Genomic DNA, 21,024 nt, shown 5'->3' with positions numbered 1-21,024 from the left:
AAACCCCATAACCTTTTTGGACTCCTAAAGATACCATTATTGTTTAACTAGAAGTGTGTTTTAGAGACCAAGCCAAAGAATTCAGTAGGTAATAGTAGAGATGCCATATTTTAGACAGCTAGTCTTAAGTTTTTAAGACATCTCAATTTAGTTGCCCTGTCCAAGGTGGCATATGGGCACATTGACTATATATATACATATATATGTACTCTTGGCTGTGGTCTGCCAAATCACATTTCTAAAAACACAGCGTAAAGTAACAGCACACACTGCAAACATAACAAAAGTTAATTGAAATCCATTGTCAAGGAGATCCCCTACAATTTCCTAACTCCAAATTTTTTCAAAAAGCCTAAAGGAAAAACAGAAGTGCTTATGAGATGCTACTATCATTACTCAGGCAATTACATTCAAATACAGAAGCCAAGTTTCAAATGCTGAAGCAAGACTAGGGCACAAAGGCATTCGCATTTCAACTAAACTGTCCAGAGTATGATTTGGCATACAGTGCATTACAGCTTTTAAAATACAAGTGGGGAGGCTATTTCTAATAAGAAATAATAATTGTTGGCATTTATTAGCAGTGTTCATACTCAAAAGACTGAAACAGGCCGCAAATAAGTAAAGTAAAGCTTAAAACTAAATTATTGTCATATGGCCACAATCTAAGCTAAAGCTTGTGTCAGTGATTGTGGGAAAAAGGAATAAAAAAAAAAAAAACCCTGCACAGCTGTGGTTTGGAATACACATGAAGCACTTTTGTGCAGCCCAATGAAAAAACAATCACTCTTAAAGAAACAAAGCAGCAAAAATAGTGGTCTTCAAGAGGCATAACACCCTACATGGAACATATTTCATTTGTCTTTTTGGTGAGCAATGACTAGTTAGGCATATCAAGTTTGGCATTTTAAAGGGAAATAATTTGGGAATCTGAAAACACTACAGTTAATACCTAGAGCATTTCCTTTTAACAGAGCTAGGAAAGACCACCACATCTCTGCAGACAGGAAAAATTACAAGAATTTAAATGAGAAAGTTACATTTGTGGTTTATGGAATAGTTTGTCCAAGGAAGACATTATTTATGCTAAAGTTATTCAACTTGTGCTTTTTTTTCCTCTCTGCTTCCACAGAGGACTTACATCTTCACTTTCCTATTGAGCTCACGAGTCTTCATTCACCCACATGAGCTCCTGGCTAAAGTGGGGCAGATCTGCATTAAACAGAAGCAGCAGCTAGAAACTGGGACCGAGGCAGAAAAGGTAAATAAGCCATTATGTCCTTCAGTTACTTGTGCTACTGTCATTTATTTCCCATTCTTGTGAAGCTAAATAGATTGATAAAGGATAAATTGAAATTGTAATTGGCACGTGTTACTGGATGCACTTTTACTTTAGTCTTTTTCCTCGAAGCACTATTGCTTCTTTGCTAGTCGCAAACGTAGATTATGTACTATCTCACCAGTCGGATACAGTGACTGGAAATACAACTTTGCTCATGAGCTACAGGTTGGTGCTGTGCACTGGAGCAATGTCTGTCAGGCACAAAACCTACCCAGCAAGTGGCTTTGCACTTTTGCGCTTTCAACAAGTTAGGTCTTTCGTGACTCTGATTCCCCTTTCTCCAGTCACTCTCACCGTCCTAGTAGAGTTGAGGGCACAGCTCTCGGTTATTGTTGGGGTGTTTTAAGTTGGTATAACAGTAAATCAGAAAGTTACCTCTCACGAAAATTAAGGGATGCGCTACTTGAACTGGGTAGCCTGTGCTGACATGTGACTATGCAGTTTTACTACAACTGATTAAACCAAACTGGGTCAGTTTCTGATATGCACTTAAATCCATCTAAGTGTCACCATTATGGAAAGTGTGTATTGAAGGGCTTTTGATTGAAATTGAAGTACCAGAATAGTCCAAGCTGGGATGCAACAGAAAGCAGCAGAAACAAGGTTAAAATCAGCAAGTATTTAAAGACCTAAATTGTTCAAATCCTGGGCATGTTTTGGATCCATTCTTCTACGGTGAGAAGTTACATGCTTACATTCCTAATCTCCAGCGTGTTGATAGTCCCATTTTGTTTTCTCCTTGTTATATCAGGACTGAGTAGGGAGCACAAAAGGCAACCCTGTGGTTTGACAATGCGGAAGTTTTGACAGTAATACTGACCTAAGAGCTTCTTTCTCCCTTACTATTCCTGGTGTGCAGTCTTATATGACATCACAAAATTATTCTGCAGGAAAAACTAACCACTTAGTGCAAAATGACTTTCATCCAAGTCAGTCCCCTGATCTCCTCACCAAACAGCTACGTAACTCTTCATGTAGGTGCTGGAGAATTCAAGGGGTCAGAGAATGAAGGTGCAAGAACCACTGCATCCAGCTTTGTACACAGAGGGGATAACTGTTCCCATCACCACTGCCAAACTAGTTGATGACCGAGCAACCTGGAACTGATGCTCTGTAAATTGGAGTGGTTCCTCAGCAAGATGTAACTAAACAGAGGTAGAAGCTTCTAGAAGATGCTGAGACCATCTGAAACAGGAAACGAGTAGGGCTGATCAGTAGACATATGAAGAGGAAGACTGCTGTCAGTAGCTAGCATCAAAAATATGTACGTGAAATACTTGGATTTAAAAATAACGGCATATAAAATGAAGCTTTCATGAATAACAATACACTTAGGAGATTTTAAAATGAAAACAGTATCTGGGGACTAAATGACCTGGCTGTTTATAAAGATATTAGTTGTAAAAAAGTATTATTCTGGCTTTTCAGCAGATGTGTTAAAAAAAATCATGGCTTCCACTTTGAAATGAAATAGCATTACATCCTAACAACAGGATGTAAAAGAGAGCAGCTCATATTCCCAACACCCACACTCTTACACCTTCTGCTGACCATTTGGAAATGGGCCTACAGGAAAGCCGACAAACATCAGGGTAACAATAAAACATGAGTGTTTGGGAGGCTGCTTTAATTTACATGCTTTGCTGGTTGCTTTTCCTACTATGGCCTTGATCCCTTCCTGCCCCCTTAATATAAACTGTAATTTTTTCCTGCCCACTAAACACAAAAGTTCTTGGAAAAGACTGCATAAATTTCTGACATCCCTCTCAAACGACTGCTTTCTTGTCCTCTAGTGCAAGCACCTGTACATTTTACAAAATAATTTGGCCACTAGCATTTGCAAACATTTGTTTTTCTATCTGGCAACAAATAAAAGCTCATTTCACACGTAGTATAGAAATTCTTGACTGAAGGCACTCTACGTATTCACAGTCATAACCCATTAAGGTATCATCAGCTACCAGCACCTTCTAATTAAGTGGCTCCACAGCAGGAAATAGCTGGCAAAAATAGTTAAAGCAGCTCTGATCATTTCGGATAAGAGATTTGCATAAGCAAACAAGAAGCTGGCTGACTTGTTGCCTGGATAGCACATGAGCTGAAGACGTGGCAAGGAGCCAGGTTTTGAGATTACACACCACAATACTTACCATTACTTTGTTTTTGACATCACTGGCTAGCCAAAGAGTCCTATAGAAAACAACCCAGAGAAAAGTGGATTAAAAAGAAAAACACTCTGGGATGTCTTGGTGTGCACTTAGAGTCCTTTTGGCCACTCATAAAAAGTAAGGGTTTCACAGTTTAAGACATCAATTATAACATACAAATCAGTAGTTAAGCTTGACTATAAAGGATAAAATTTAACTCTCCATAAGCACATTAGAGATTGGAAAGACTTAGACAAGATTGTCACAGAAAAAAAGCACTTGTATAGTATTATTCAGTGAAAAAACCTGTTGTTAAAACTGTGCTGCATTATTTGTGCACTTTGAGGGTATTTTTTAAATAAAAAGTTAAAGAAGTAAGAAATAAAAAGACAAAGTAGAAACTAGTTTCCATTAAGCTTGTCTTGGCTCTCTTGGAACACATAAGTCCCTTCAAAAATTATGATTTCTTTCAGTTTTTGTCAGTAGTAAGTTCTCCTTTTTAAAGCCAGGAATCAAAACAATACCCATTACTGGGTCATTGTCATTAAACCTCCCTTTCCTATAAGCACAGTGCTGCTATTGCCCTCCTTTCTAAGTGGTAGCTGTTTCTCAGTACTGTCTGTCTTGTCTCATGCAGAACAGGACTGATCCACAGTACTTAAATCAATGAAGTATTTTTCTTTTCAAAGAAGTATTTGTGGGAGAAGTATTCCTATAGGTTCCAGAGAACTCTGGTGTCAGGCCTCACAAGGGGAGGCTCACATCTGGAGTAGGACTGCAGAAAAAGTAGGTTGGTAGGTTTATTGCAACCATGACAAAAAGAAAAATGCGTGCTGCTACCCACATACTGTGTGATTTCTATCTACGTTATCACAAATTATGTGCATCAAGCCTGTCACACTGCTTTGGGTTTCATCAGAGTGCACATGAAACAGCAATCTCGTGTTTTGCTATATTGATGTTTTTTAGTGTTGCCCTCAGCATACCTTATTTTCATGAGCATTAAAAACATCTGATAAACATTAAGATTTTTTACACCTGAAGAGTAATAACATGAAGAGTAATATGGTTTACAGTTTGTCTTGCAACGGATGCCTAGCTTTCCAATGTGAAGGAAGCAAACCCTAGCAACTCATGAGTAGATACATGAGATGTGAAGTCAGTGTTCATACGGAGATGCTTGCCATGGCCTAAGGAAGGATTTTTTCCTGCCTCCATCCCTCCTTTTTCAGTTTCAAAAGTTAAAAAGAAAGGATAGTCAGGATAATTAATACAAAAAACCCATTTCTGTAGTGGCTTTTGGTAAACAAAAGTGGAGTAGGCATGTACCAGTTAAATTTAATTGAATGGAAGTGCACTGGCTGGCTAATTAATTCTCTATCACCACCTACAGATTATTCTTTTAATAGTGTCAGGCTCCATACGTTTCTTGGCAAAGTAGTATACATTGTCTTTTTCCCCCAAGGCAGATGACAATGGGCATTTGGAGGACAGACAATTACAATCTGAAACTCTATCCCACGCTGTTTAGAAATACCTCGAAGCTGGGTTCCACAGGAGTGGCATTGGCAGAGATTGCTTTACAGGACTCCCTCCTGCTGGCAAAGAGAACGGTGATGTGGTTGGTTTTGTCCTCACAATCCAACTATTCTGCTGTTTTCTTACTAGCAGGATCAATTAAATGTTATCAATAAAAAACAGTTAGCAAAAGCATGCTAGCAGAATGCAGTTAGCAGCTCTGAAAAAAAAAAAAAAAAAGGCAAGAAAATTCCCTTCTGACTTACATGGAGCACTAGCTTATTTTCATCTTGAGGATTCAAGGGTGCATGGTTTAACTTCAAAATTCTTATTAATATTCCCATTGACTGTATACCAGTGAGATGTAAAAAGTGCAGAAAAATAGCTTAGTTTGGTTGACTTTTGGTTTTGATTAAATAATCTGGAACATACTATGACCAGATGATGTTTTGACATTTCCTACCAATTCTTGGAAGACATTCTCTATTTGTCTTAAAAGAAAATACACCGATTTCCTGTAGCAACAGTCACATGCTAAGTCACCTTCTGTAACCCCAAAGAGGCTGATGAAAAGTGCAATGAGGAAGGTGCACTGTGTGTGGGGAAAAGGAACTTCTGTGTAGTGGGACTTCTGTGGCTTACACAAGTGGGGAGGTACACACAAATGAAAACTTCCTCTCTTTCCTCAGTGCATCACATGTTGAGTGGGAGGATAAATATAACCTGAATTAAGTGTTGATTCTTCTTGTTTGTTAAAAGCGTTCTTAGCACTCCCGACTGTACAAGAGTGCTCCCTTGGATTTACTGATGCTGTTCTCTATTGCTATCATAGTGGAGTAATTGGCATCCAATTCAGATCTAACTGATGAAAAGCTTTAGAAGATTCACAGGTAACAGAAGAACTTAGAAAACGGCTCTCCCTCCCTTTCTGTGGTTGATAGCTTTTTCAGTAAGAGCCAATATTTTTTATTTTCAAAGTCCATTTTGATTTAGATGTCATGGAGAGAACACACATCTTTCCTGTCATTCATTTATTTTAATATACTGCTCAAACTGGAGGGTCTGATAAATTCTATAGAACAAAAATGTCTTTGTGAACGTTTCTCATGAAAGATGCTTGGTGGAGTGCTGCAGTTTGTACTGCTGCCTCAGATGGCAAAAATCAGCTTAAGTCCCATTGACTTCACTCAACTAAGTAAACTATTCTGTCATATTTTCAAGGTTAGTTTATAAAGCCAGGAATATCTTCAAAGCTATTGGTAAGAGACACTACCAAGCTATCATGAAAGGAAGCCAAATCATACTATTTAGGAATCTGGCTCACAGTTCAGTGTTAAATACTCCTTCACCTACTACTAATGCAAAGTATTTTCAAGGGTGTCTCTAGTTTTATGCGAGCCTTCATCAGCTAATTTACTGTGCAGTCAGAAAGGTAAGTCAGTAATTAACTCATTGTTTCTTTGTAGGCAAAGCTAAAATCCTTTGCTGCCAAAATCATTCAGCTCCTGAAGGAATGGACTGAAACTTTCCCCTATGATTTCCAAGATGAAAAATCCATGAAGGAGTTGAAGGAGATTGCTCACAGGATCACACAGTGTGATGAGGTAGGGGTGGAGGGGAGAAAAAACACTAAGTGGGAAAGCAATATTTGTCAACCTTCATATATATTTTATCATATTATATACAAACCCTTACTCCTGCTTGCAGTATTGTCTAAACAGACTACAACAGCAGTTGCTAAGCTGTCAGTGCAACTGCAGGACATGGGCTGAGCAATGAACTTAATAGCGCAGTAGCAGAAACTGTCTGTTTGTAATCACCAAGTGTAAGAGGAAGACACAAAATAGTCATGATGATGTGAAAAATGGATGTGGTGCAGAGGGAGAAAGGAGAGAACAGTGACTATAATGGCACAATATAGATAACTTTCATAATGAATTATGGACCATCCTTTGTACTTTGTTACTACTCTATACGCAAGACATATCAACTAGTTGTATCAAATGTACTCTTGCTCAAGATGAGGATGCTTATTATTTAATAATTCATTCCTAGCAATAATCAGCAACTGTTTCATTGCTACGTTTCAAGTGACATACACAGTATTTCCACTGTTATATTTGAGCTCTACTAGCCAATCACCAGTCTTAACAGCTCCGAGTTTCTAGCCTATGAAGAAAGCTAGACCTCACAATAGGCTTTTCTAAAGCAAAGAAATAAATCAAATTCAGATAAAACAAGGGCTTTTAGTTTTCTGTTTGTTTTTTGTTGGCTTTTTTTTTCCCCCAGCACTCACAAAGTCTACATGTTTTTAGTCATTGAGAATATCACTAACTACCAATAGACAAAAGGAAGGATATAATCAAGATCTGCAAGGGAATTAATTGTAAAGTGTGTGAACATGAAGGCTTACTTTATAGACGTAGAAGCTTCTTGTTTTTAAACCCACAACTTCAAGGTATTTGAGAACAATTAGCAGGAAATGGGAAGACAATTGTATTACGTGTTTTTGTTGATTCAGGTACAGGGAAAATGAAGAACAACAGGTTTGACGGCGCTGCATGAATCAGTGATAGGGCACAATACAACTAGGTGTTACCAGCTTGTCAAAAGGAAGTATGTCAGTTTTGTTGCATCAAAGCTGTTTACCTGGATGCTACTATGAAAACGTCAGTGCCTTAGTAGGAGGGGAAAAGGAAATAGGATTACAATATGCCTTCTGTTCCCTTTGTAGACAAGGGTGAAGAGGTGGATTTGGTGAAAGGGGACTTGGGAGAGGTTTTATTTATCATCTGTATCTTAGCATTTCATTTGTCTGTTATTTTGAACTAGAAAGAAGTTGCGGCCTTTCTTTCTCTTTCCCTTCCCTCCCACTCAGTTATATATGAATAAATTGTCATTTGAGAAAAATGCATCTTCATGGAGTTGCTCAGTGCTCTGGTGTCAGAGGCATCTGATGACATCCATTAATTACAGCATCATCATATTTATCCCCTTACGAAGGCTACAAGTCAAGTTTGATCAGTGAAGAGCTCTGCCACATCTGACCCCAGGAAACATAACTTGACATTGACAAAAAGCAACTCTTGCTCTCAGTATTTGTACCCATACTTTACTTCAGTAAGGGATTATGGTTTTATTCTGTATTTTAAAACTTTTCCAAATCCCCTTTGGACACTATTCTCCATACAGAGGATAGAAAGTAAACTGAGAGCTCTCACAAAGGGGTCAGGTGCTTGTCCCAGTGCTCTCAGCATACCGAATAGCTATAGCTACAGCCAGGGTTGCAACCCAAATGAAGTACAAATGTCATGTTTAAACTCAAACAGGGACAAGTTATTGCACACTTACTGACTTATTTTCCAAAGTTGGAAGAAAATTTAAGGTAAGACTAGTAATGAAAGGAAACTGCTAAAATTCTAGGGGCGTTTAAGTATTAAGATACTAATAAATTCACAATAGCTTAAGTAAGCCATAGTTTTTCATGTCACTGCAGTTTTTTCACTTTCACATAGTATCTATGATACTCTCACCTGCCTTCAAATTTGATTCTCTGTGATCCACATCTAGAATGTTTGCCACCTCCTCCTCCCAGACATGAGTAAGTTCAGGCATAGCAACTGAAGTCAAATGATTTACAACAGAAAGCTCAGCATACCAGAGAACAGACTTAGCACTTTATTTTAGTCCCCCCCCACTCTCCCTTGGCATTTCTAACACTTGTAGCACAATATCCGAAATGGCTCCAGCCAGCTGCTGTTTAGCAGTAATCCAGTTGCCTCATCAAGACGAGCTACACTGCCTTCAGCTTTTCATTTGATTTCACTTGGGAGTCACATTATTGCCTTGTAAAGCAACATTCTGACACTATTATTGTTTAATTATAGCGTGCAGTATACAAGTATTTGGTCGTTATCATCTCTCACATCTGCCACAATTTCAGTCATCACTGCACATTAGTGGCTTCTTTGAACTATCACAGATTCATTGTGGTTCTTTCTCATGCATCCAGTTGACTGGCAGAAACCAACACAGCAGGTTGTAAACTAACGGTTAACCTTGTGGCTAACTTCAAGAGAAATCATTTGCATGAAAGCAAGAGAACAGTTGTGTAGAAAAGAGAAAGACCGCCTTTGGCGGAATTATTTTTTCCATGCATGGGAAGAACAGGGTTGGAGAACCTGGGTCATTTAAAGTAGTAACAGGAAGAATGGAGGAGTAGGAAAGTGATCAAGTTAGCCCTTTGGGGTGGACCTCAGAGAAGTGTATATAGGACACAAACAATCAGTGGCAGAAAGAATTCAGCTTGCCTTAGTTGTCAAAGCACTGAGTGCATGGATTGTATTTCTGTGGCTCACCAGCATGTATCCTTATAGATCCTATGTTTAAAATCTGCACTTGATGAACAGAAAGGCATTTTAGTTATCCAAGAATATGATGTGCTCTTAGCTAAATCTTTAGATGCTATAGTTGTTCCAAGCCAAGCCAGGGTATTTTAGGGGTATATTCCTGGACATAATGTGAATTCCCTGGATTCTGCCTGGGCTAGATAGACTTGATCATCAGTGGGTCTGATCAGAAGGAGAAAGTGGTGCTTTTTGGCAGTTGGTACACAGAGAACCCAAAAAACCCAAAAAACCTTGTGCAAGCAACTCTACCACCTTTCACTATATCTGCTTTTAAGCTGTTTACCCTGATGCCTTTGAAATGAGGTACTAGCCAAAATCTGCCCCAAGGAGCGGACCAGTCAAGCAAGTGAAATAGAGTTGGGAAGGCAGGCAGACATAACAATGTCCTTATGAAGTTGTGCAGGCAGTTTGGACAGCTTCGTTTGTCACACAATCAGCTCAGATAAGTTGAAAGAAAATGGATAATAGGCATTTATTTTTCCCAGTCAGAAATTCTTTGGCGATCTGCATCTGCAAGAACTAAAGGTTTTTAGCAGTCATTGTTTCTGCCTTGTGCTTAGGAAAATGGAACAGTGAAAAAGATCATTAGCCAGATGACACAGAACCTCCTGATGGCCCTCTCCGCACGGAGCCAGTACCAGGAAATCAGAGAGAAATTCCGGCAACCTGTTACTGACAAAGGCACCATCCTCAAAACCAAGCCACAGTCAACTCAGAAAGACATCTTGAGTGTATGCTGTGACCCTCTGATCTTGGCACAGCAGCTGACCTATATTGAACTGGTGAGACACTAATTTTCATGAATTATTTCATTTTCCATTTACTAAATATTAATGTACTCATCAATATGAATTTTGCTATAGCTTCACTGAAAGCCTTTCCTGTTTCAATCAAAGAATACCAAGTAATGAACAAGACCAATTAGGTACACCAATAAACACACCTCACACATCTTCACTGTAGGAAGACTAAAGTTACCAAAATGTTCTCCTAACTTTGGCTTTATTGATGTGTTTTTCACTGAACTCCCTGTTTGTCCATACAGTGACAATCTCTTATCTCTCCAAACACAGGAAAGGGTGAGCAACATTTACCCAGAGGATCTGATGCAGATTGTCAGCCACATGGACTCCCTGGATAATCACAAGGTACAAGAAGGGGTACACAGACAAAAAGAAACAAAGAATAACCAGTGTAAATGACCTACATGATTCAAGTATACCCTGTGCAAGAAAGGCTGATGCTTTCTAACCTTCTTTAAGCTCATGCCTTAAGAAATACCCAAAAAGATTTTATCAAAACATGAAAAGGAAGTTATCTTTTGCTATGTTGACTTTATCATGATATACAGGATAGGATTAACATGTGGCCTGTTCTCTTCTAGTGCCGAGGCGATGTGACCAAAACCTATAATTTGGAGGCCTATGACAACTGGTTCAATTGTCTCAGCATGCTGGTGGCTACAGAGATTTGTCGGGTAGGTATTCTTTGAAAACAAGGTAGCAAAATGATCCTGGCCTTAAGAACAAAAGGCAGGCAGTGGTCTAATAGAGATTTAAACATTACTAGTGCAATTAAAGATAATAGCATTACTCAAGCATTAAATTATTTGCATGCTTATATGATTAAGAGTCCATGGCTATGGTTGGCTTTGCATATATTCTCTAGTTTTATGTAGCTTCCATAGTAGCATTAGTCATGCAGTGAAGTGGAACTTGCGTGGAGTTTGAGCCAGGAGCTCTTTTCAATTTTTTTTTTTTTAAATATACCCATAAATTCTCAAAGATACATATCTTTAAACACAGATTTACCGATAAACAGCTGTTCTTCCACTGCATTTAGATATCATTAGCACTGTCATATATTCATTCTTGTTGTAGAAAAATCAGGAATAAACTTTCTTCAGAAGTCTGGAATGAAAGTGAACTACTGGAAAGTTCAAGAAAAAAAGAGGGATAACAGCCTTATTAGAGTTTAAAGTAATTTCTATCATATAAGCAGCAAAGAAATGGAAGGTACACTGCCCCAGAAAACCTTTTCTTTTTTTTTTTTTTTTTTTAAAAAAAGGTGTGTTCATCTTTTATGGATTTCTATTAAGATGCACCAATTCTATCAAATGGGAAATTTCCTCCCTATTCCTGCTTGGTCAGTAGCTCTTCTGTGGAAATCCAGTTGCCTACTGCAGTTTCATATGTCTGATATATTGATCCTAATCTCTTAAGCTTTCTTGCTCTCACAGAAGCTTGCTACAAAAACACACCAAGATATCTTCCAGAGCTGGCCAGTATGGCTAATACATTTAGTAAACCAGTCAAACAAAAGGTTTTAGCATACCAAGGGCTAAGACAACCCACTGACTACTGAACCATTTTCTGTTGATATGGCACAGAAACTGAAGTATTTATGTAAGAGGTTTTTTTGAAAAAAGAAAAAAGGAATTCCCTGGTGAAGGAGTCTGCAGTCACCACTCAGGAGCCATTTTTTTATAAGCCAGACCAAACTTCTAGATCTAAATATGGGAAAGATTTTGATGAATAAACGTAATCTAGGCAATAATACTACTTTTAAAAAAATAAAAATTGATGGCTTTTGGAAACAAAGTTTGGAGAGTGCTATATATTAATTTTGCTTTGCCATTTATAAAAGAATCTGCAATGCAGATATTCAGCATCACTTCCTAGATCCTTCGCATGTTTGCATGAGTGGGGATTTGTATATTTGATCATCATCAGTACCTGCTCTTAAGAGGTCATTAAGAGTATAGACAGTAAAATCAGAAAATCAGGACATGGCAATTATTCTCTCTCACATTCAGGTTTCACGCCCCGGTCTTAAGTCTGTCCACTGCTTTCCCCTCTTCTTCAGGGGTTTAAATTTTTTGCATATATGAAGCTGCTATCAGAAAGAATATTATGTCCTTTTTCCAGTAACAGGAAATTGCTGAAAGTGTCCAGCTTGTTTATACAAGATTCCCTAAGACATTGAACTTTATACATAAACAAAAATTTACAGTCCCCCCGAACTGGACAAATAATTGATAGTAGCCCCAAATACTTTGGCTATTTTATTAAAAATTAATCTTAACACAATACCCTCAGGCCTATATCATCATAAGATTTAGCTGGATAAAGTCTTGAAATGTCTATTCAAGCAGCCTGTTACAAGGCCTTTGACTGAACATCCCATCCAAAATTCAGGCCATCCCTTCCCTCTTAACAGATATTGGGTTTTTTTCAGGTTGTGAAGAAAAAGCAGCGTACAAGAATGGTGGAATTTTTCATTGATGTGGCAAGAGAATGCTTCAATATTGGAAACTTTAATTCAATGATGGCTATTATCTGTGAGTATCCTTAACACAGCTGACAAAAGGCACACCATTTTACAACCTGACTGGCAAGACCAAGCTCATACTTGCCCTAAACTGGCTGACCACATCAGCATGCACGCTTCTACGGGGGCAGTATGCACCAGTGACAGATTAACGTGTGGGTGCATGAGTGTTAGCTACAACTTTTGTTTGCCAGGATGAACTGCCTTCCACTGTGTAGTGCTGATACACAAACACAGAGTTACATTAGCCTTATTTTACTTTTTTTTTTTAACTGTTTCCTTCTTTGTCTCTTCTCTTTCCATTCAGCTGGCATGAACTTGAGTCCTGTGGCACGGCTAAAGAAAACTTGGTCCAAGGTCAAAACAGCCAAATTTGATGTTTTAGAGGTATGTCTAAAGTTTAGACTTTATATAGAAATCCACCAAGTAGTGATTCCACAGCAGAGGTTTGGATGAAATCAAGTCAGAGGTTACAGAGGCACCTCTGTCAGTGGTCACCAGCATATAAATATTAGAGAAAGCATTTGCTGAATTTCAAACTCCCTACTTGCCTGCAAAGAAAAGTGGATGCAAGTTTTCTTTAGGTTATTTCTTCCTAGCATATTTTTTCCCCATTTAACATCAAGGTAGTTTTCACTCAAGTGAATGCCATTCTGCTACCCTTAAAACTAATTAGAGTACTCCATCTAGTGGAGATCTGAATGAAAACAAAACTTAATGGAAATAGTCATCAGAAAGACTGGTGACAGCCAGTTAGAATTTTGTTTTTCCTCCAGTAGTCATTTATCATTTCCTTTCAGTCTTCCATTAACCACTTTACATAGATGTAAAGCCAGTACAGAAGCCTCCTTTCAAACAAGACAGAAGTGAGAAAAACCTGAGTCCAGACCTGATCAGTATAAGCTACTCTATCTTGAAAGTTTAAAAAGGGGCTCAACAAATTCATAAAGAATGAACACTCTGATTGTTAGATCAAAGCTTTTGATATTTAGGAAACACCTATTACTTGACTGCCTTTTATCCCCCATAAAACCAGCATCACATGGATCCATCCAGCAACTTTTGTAATTACCGCACAGCCCTGCAAGGAGCAGCACAGCGATCTCAGACTGCCAACAGCAATCGAGAGAAGATAGTCATCCCAGTTTTCAACCTGTTTATTAAAGATATCTACTTTCTGCACAAAATACATACGAACCGCTTGCCCAATGGGCAGATAAACTTCAAGGTAAGACTTTGCATTATAGAAACTGTAATGCTAGTTAAGCATTGTACATTACAAGCATTTGCCAGTTTTGAACCTCTAGCTCATTATATTACCAATTCCTTTAGTGTTGCTGTGATCTAGACATAAAGGGACATCATTATTTAGGGGAAATGATCTCACCAGATTTCTGTGAAAGCTAGCCTTTGCAGTTGCCATGTATATATTACGTATCCAGTAGATCCACAATTGCTTATACAGAAGAGAATCTATAAAACTGCTGGAATGTAATTGCCTTCAATTAAAAGATTAAAGTATACTTAAATAGAGATTTTTTTTTTTTTACATGAAACAGGACAGATGCACTGCAAAACATAAAATTCACGTAAGCAGAACTGATTGGAATAACATTAATGTGTTACCAAAACTGATGTATGATTGAGCAGAAAATAAGAATTTCAGAAGCCAACCCCCCCCAGCATTAAAAATTACTTGAGGAATACAGAAGTAGTCTAACGTTAGCCAACTGGAAAGGGAAATCTCTTCAAGGAACATTGTACTCTTAGAACATTTAAAATAAAGAACTTGAAATCAAGAAGCACAAGAATTTTAGTGTACCATATATAACCGGCAGACAACAGTTCGCCACTCCTCAGCCCTGCACCTACCTTATGTTCAAAAGGGATTGCGGGCAGCGGAAGGCAGTAAATAATGCAAAATAAGTTTTGCTGCAGCAGCAAGCAGTCATATCTGAGCAAATTATAATAGGTAACTTCACCCTAAATCATCAGCGTTAGCTGATTTAACCTCCTCAGGTTAGCTAGCTATAAACGCAACGCATAACCAGCAAATGGCTTTAGCAGGTCTCCAGGGGAGTTTCTATAGGTTCTGGATTCTCTCTTCCTGAGTAACAAACATACATGTCCAAAAGACTGCAGCCTGTCAAAAGTACTTTTGAAAATTTTTTTGTCATTATTCAGGCTGGGTAGAGGGAGGGGGGCACACAATATACAAGGCAAACCCTAGGTAATTATGCATTTCTTAAAATCCTAGGAAGGAAAGAATATCTATAGAATCTATGTGTTATTTTGATTATTTCTTAAAATTTTCAAGTGCTTTATGGAAAAATCAGGTATGTCACATTTCATTGAAGTTGAAGGTTGCAAATGTAAAAAGTAAATAAAAAATTATTTACTGACTAGTTCCATTTGCAGGCTAATTTAGAGATAAGACACAGAAAACAAGCCAATAGCACTTTATTATGTGGGAAGAAAAGGTTGATCATGAAAAGCATTGAATACAAAAGACCTGGCGGTTAACAGGGATACACTATTCTAAACTTGAGAGGCTAACAACAGATGATGAACTAGGAGCATGAGGGGGAGAACAGAGCAGTAAGAAGAAAGGATAACAAGGAAGAAGACTGAGTGAGGGATAATAAAAGAAAAAGCATGAATAAGAACAAGATGGAGAGTCTCTGAAATTGAAACAAAAGAACTAATATTTGAAAGAAAACAAATATGATTTTAATAAAATTCTTTTAATTACCTCATGCAGAAATTCTGGGAAATTTCAAGACAGATTCATGATTTCCTGACATGGAAGCAGGTTGAGTGCCCTTTTGAAAAAGACAAGAAGATCCAGAGCTATCTACTCACAGCACCCATTTATAGCGAAGAAGGTAAAATCCTTTATTGAACACTATAGTGGGTCTTCCTACTGGTTGAAATGCAGACAGAATATACACATGAAAAAAATTAGCATGTAAAAAAATATTTGATAAATATGTATTATCACTTCTGTGTTGGCTTCTGATGAGAATAAACTTCATTATGAAGTCTGCTAAGTTACACCTGCTATATTGTAACTCTTTATTATTATTTTTTCAGTTAAAGAACCCATTATCTGATTGCTCTTATTTTATTTACTAGCTCTGTTCATTGCATCCTTTGAAAGCGAAGGTCCAGAAAACCACATGGAAAAAGACAGCTGGAAAACACTCAGGTATAAAGCTTTGTCAGAACATGAGTCTTTTTGCATACAGGCGCGCAATCATCAACTTCCTTTCTCCTATTTCCATATCCAGCTTATGGCCATTTTAACCCAAATACACTTATTTGTTCTTCAGAATTCAAATCTGAAAAAATTCAATATGGCGTGGATTTTGATACAGCTTTTCCAGCCAGGTCAGTTGAGGTTGCAAGATCACAGCTGGGACTATGAAAGTGAATATGCTTTGTTTAGGCTGTCAAATACAGTGAAAGAATCTACATTTGTAGCAGTTTGCAGACATGCTTTTCTCAGAGGAGCAAATATATAAAGATACTAAGAAGATACTATCATTTATCATACCTATGCAGTTACAAATCTTATAAAAGGATGAAATTTTACACGAATACCCTAATTTTCAGCCTACTCTTAAGGGAGAAAGTCTCAATGACTCCTCCTTCCTCTTTGAAAGGGGGAAACACCTCTTGCATATGCATGATGAGATCAGTTAATTTAGATGAGATTTCTTCTAATACTGAGGTCAAGGCAGAAAGAGAGATTTAGACCTTTGTAAATCATGTTAAACATTTAGATTTGCCCTATCTGTACCAGATAAAGAATGAAGAAGTCTGTATGTCCTGAGCTGCAGATGAGATACATTATGACCATATTATCCTAGACCAGAGACTGTTTCCCAGTGATCCCAGCATTTCTTAGGAAGTCCACAGGAGCTTTTCACTTACGACACCCATCCAACATACCTTGCATTAAGTCCGACGCTGTTCAGCAAGAAATAGTTTAGGATGACAGAGGAACATGTTACTTACCCGAGCACATCTTAAGGGCCTGAAGTGATGTTACAAAGGTTAAATTGCCATTTAAAGTCAGCATCTTTATTGGAATGCACAGATGTATTCCAGTTTATAGCAGCTGAAAATATATCCCTTGAAGAAAGGCTTCCAGCTAATGATGCAAGACAGATCTATTGCCAACCTTTACCAAAAGCGTAAAAGTTTTTGTCGTGATAGAAAAGGTAATTTTCTTTCTTATTACTACTTCTTCTAGGACAACTCTGCTTAATAGAGCCTGAGATTTTCGGATCTGATCTGCAGACTTTGAAGCACATTGTATGAACGTGTTTTTACAACCTGAAAGACTTGGACTGAGCTAAGACAGACCTCACTGGCTGAGGTCTCTTTTGTATATACAGTAACTTTTATGAAATAAAATGTGGTAAATATTTCACATGTCAACCTTAAGGCACTTAAGTGAAGGGTTTTTGGTTTTTTATTTTAAATACAAGGGCAGGGCCCTGTTCTCAGAGATGAAATGTATCATGGGAGATGGTATCCCTGGGGAGATCTTATTCTATCAGCATCCAAATTTTTATTTTTTTTTTTTATTACTTCCACCAAAATAAACTAAAAATTAAAACACACATCCCAACTAAAGCCAGTGTTCAGGTTAAATACTCCATTGGACCAGTATCCTACAGAACACTCAACATGTCTCTCTAGCATTGAGGTGAAGGGTCTCCTTCAAATTAGCGATACCCTTCACATGTGTCAGTAAGTGTTTGTAGAGTCAAGGCCTTAGACATCTGCCCTAAGTGTGTTCCTCTCCTACATCAGAAAATAGTGCCTTACAAGGTACTGATATTGTTTAGTGTACCTTCTATTACGCTGGACTGGAAGTAAAGAAAATAAAAATATGGATGTCTTGAAACCAGCTACAAAGTACTTTTTAAATAAAATGGAGAATATGGCACATGAAGTAGAGTATACCTGCCTGTAACATTGATGGTGCAGCAAACATATTTTTGTTACATGATTTAAAGAGATAAGATGGGGTAACTGCTGGGGGACGTGCGTTTGTGTGTGAGTATGTGTGCGTGCATGTGTGAAGATGCACACATGTCTAAGTTTTAATACTTCTGGGAACTATCCTTTAAATTCTGGCTGTCAGAATAGTTTGTGTTTTCCTTTTTAAAAATCAGGGAGTTTTTTCTTATGTTGAAGAGAAGGATGTCTAACCTAGATTATCTCTGCAAAACAGGCTCAATATGTTTTTTTGAAAACAGTTTTTGGAAAATAAAGATAATACATGAGCTAGGGAGAGGGAAGTAAACTCAGATGTCCAATTTGAAGTTAAGGCTAAAATTTCCAGAGAAGCTTAAGAGTTCATCACCACTGACCTGGGCACTTAATTCCCTTGTTTCCTTTGAAAATGCTAGCCTGGACTTACAGACAATTAAAGCAAAGACCAACTTATATCATAAGCTTTTTCTAGTATTTTGCAAGCTGTGATTAACTGTCTGGGCCAGAACCCATTGAAATCTGAGGAAAAACACCGTAAAAAAAATTGGTCAAACCTTTGAACCCAAGTCAGTACCAAAATTAGAGATGAGCTGTAAACCCGCTGATGCTTATGATTTCTAATTTCTCCTTTTAGCCTTGAGTTTACACCTAATTTGGCTACCCAAATGAGCACCTGAGGAGCTTATGTTGTGTTAAGGTTCAAGGTATTCATTTCCAGGAAAAAAACATACAGTTCAGGACTTACTTTCCTAATCTCTGAATTAAGAAAATAAAAATAGGCTCAGATTAAAAACTATTTTGTTTAATGAAAAAATTATTATCCATTAATATCTACTGTCCTTTCCAGTAATTGTTCCCTTAAGGCTTGAGGGCTGCATATTTGTAAAGACAATGACTTGAGCCAGAAAATTAGATTTTTTTTTTTTCCTTAAATAAGGCCCTCTAGAGTTCACAGTGGTTACAGCCTCCCTCATAGAGCCCCACAGAGGACCTCTGCACAAGTTTCTTTAAAAATTATCAGCTAAGTAGGTGGGGTTTATCTTATTCTGCCTTCTGTTAAAGAAGGGGCAGGACACTTGCTGGACCAAGGGTCCAGCAGATTCTTCTTGCTGAGTGCCTACAACCAAGAGCAGTGCCACTGTTTCATACAGCATCTGCAATCACTTAGGAGAAATTATTTGCTGTATTGGCCCTGTAGTGTAGTAAAAAAATTAAAAAGCCTTCCCTCTCTCCCTGTTCCACTCCCCCCTTGACAAATACTTAAAATTAGAAGAGTAAGTTGGGGTAAGGAAGGGAGATAAATCAACATTTTGCTATTCCTATAGCATTGACATCTAAGAGAAACAAAAGTAAGTTATGCCATGAAGAAGGAAGAAATAGAATGCTAACTGTTAACAAGAACAGCCCAGAAAAGGGGAAGGGATAATTCTTATCATCTGCTGCTATTTTTCCTGTGCTGAAGTCCTGACCTTCAGCCCTGGATTAGAGTAAGAATATTTATACTGTATTATTACAGTGTTTTGCACTTTCAGAGATGTTCTAGCTAGTAACATTGTCGGACACTATAAGAGGGATTGTATATCAGCTTTGTTTATGTAATTGAAATTTAAAAGGGATGCTTAAAATTTAAGAAAAAAATATATATTTGAAATGCAATTTTAGAACACTTTCTGTAAATGTATAAAAAAAAGCTTTCACATGAATGTGCACTTCACTGGTCAATCAGTCCTAGTATATACTTGAAATCAACGCAGTATCCACATTGGTTCCTTTTTATTTTTCCTCCCTCAGTTTGATACATTCCTCATATACCGTGTTTTGCTATTCTGAGCTGAAATGCTAAATATAAAGCTGTACCATAAAGCAGGATATTCCGTGTTTGACTGGATGTGCTTGCATTAATAAAAAAAAACTTGCTTCAACCAGGCCTAATTTTTTCCATGGTTATTTTTCACTTGCACACTGATCAAGCCACACACCAGCAGCTGAACAAGGGGAAAGCAACTGTGGAAGGGAATATAGTCACAATGAACCAACTGATTACTTAAATTTAAGTTCTGACTTATAAAGATACATTATGAAATATTTAAATATCTTCCAACAAAGGCAAGAGCAACACTAAGCCAACAATATGCTGCCATTTCTAGTGTGCTCTCTATAATAGTATTTTACGGATTTGATACAGTGTCCCTGTTATAGAATATTTTCATTCTCTCAAAGTGATTAACGGTTCCACTATGTAAAAACATTTTGCATGTCCTAAGAGTTGAATTTCATTTTTTTTTCCTCCCAAACATTTATCCTTTTAACAGGAAAGCAGAGGAATGTTTGCTGGCTGCAGCACACCCCAGGGTTTCCTGTATCAGGAGTCTGTTGACATTTCAACGCTCCAGGACCTTTGCAGAGGCAAAGCCACCTCCCCAAGGTCAGAGAGGGACTAGACAAGCACAGAGCTGTGAGGAGAATCCAGTTTTCCTAGGGCACTGCCCCAGTGCTACCCATCCTTCCTCCTTTCCCAGGGATAACCCTTAAAAAAGGTTAGGCCTTACAAGTGCAGGAGCTCTGGAGATCCTGCAAGCATTTTTAGTGTTGAAAACTCTCTGGGGAAATTGCTTTGGTAACCAGACATCCACAACAGACTCCCAGAGTAGAGCTGTACTACTTTCAGTCATCATGGCTCATTAGAAAAGATAATAATGTTTACGAGCATTAAGAGGATCAAGCAGACAAGAGCCTTCCTGATGGCCAGTTCACACTCATAATTAATATGCATATTACATCCTTGAAAATGCACTTCCAATTACATCCCATCCAGTCATTAGGATAAATTACCTATTTACACAGGCATAAGAGTAAACAATAAAATTGCTTTCCAGGCACTTTACTGCCATTAGAGCACGACACAGTATGACAAACAGTAACTCAATGCCAATAAGGTATCTTTAGTTACGATAGCAGCAACTTGATTTATCAAGTTAATAGTTCCCAAGAAACAGCTTTCTTCACGTAAATGTGAATGAGGATGTGCAGACAGATCCTTCTTCAGTCTGCAGCATATATAACTTTATCAGGGCAACCCAGCTTCCCAACTAGTCAGAAAAGCCTGCAAACAGTATAGGGAAGAACGGTTTTGTCTTATGGCTCTCTGCAGCCATTAAATAGCACTGGGTGAACAGTGAGATATTTAAAAATTAAAAAAAATCAAGTGGCAGAAAGACTTTATCTTAACCTGTTAGTGCATGCTGTTGAGGAAGTTTCCAGAGCAGTG

The 21,024-nt window shown here is 37.9% G+C and overlaps 1 protein-coding gene across 5 annotated transcripts in view; it reads left to right on the top strand.

Annotated features, from left to right (window-relative positions):
* Positions 1–19,681, top strand: part of RASGEF1A (RasGEF domain family member 1A) — a 169,300-nt gene extending 149,619 nt beyond the window's left edge. For 4 of the 5 annotated variants that reach the window (XM_054831442.1, XM_054831444.1, XM_054831445.1 and 1 more), the window contains 11 exons: positions 1,133–1,261; positions 6,474–6,611; positions 9,977–10,198; positions 10,490–10,564; positions 10,801–10,893; positions 12,654–12,756; positions 13,054–13,133; positions 13,783–13,974; positions 15,508–15,631; positions 15,882–15,954; positions 17,005–19,681. In XM_054831442.1, the coding sequence (XP_054687417.1) occupies positions 1,133–1,261; positions 6,474–6,611; positions 9,977–10,198; positions 10,490–10,564; positions 10,801–10,893; positions 12,654–12,756; positions 13,054–13,133; positions 13,783–13,974; positions 15,508–15,631; positions 15,882–15,954; positions 17,005–17,029 (1,254 nt within the window). In that variant the 3' untranslated portion in view covers positions 17,030–19,681. Of the gene's footprint in view, positions 1–1,132; positions 1,262–6,473; positions 6,612–9,976; positions 10,199–10,489; positions 10,565–10,800; positions 10,894–12,653; positions 12,757–13,053; positions 13,134–13,782; positions 13,975–15,507; positions 15,632–15,881 lie in introns of all 5 variants that reach the window. The other variant, XM_054831441.1, reaches the window with a different exon arrangement.
* Positions 19,682–21,024: the final 1,343 nt, after the last annotated feature.

Source organism: Grus americana, chromosome 7 (genome assembly GCF_028858705.1).
Source record: "Grus americana isolate bGruAme1 chromosome 7, bGruAme1.mat, whole genome shotgun sequence".
In the NCBI taxonomy this organism is placed as follows: domain Eukaryota; kingdom Metazoa; phylum Chordata; class Aves; order Gruiformes; family Gruidae; genus Grus; species Grus americana.
The sequence above is the reverse complement of the archived record's forward strand: the minus strand, read 5'-3'. Positions and strand labels throughout refer to the sequence as shown.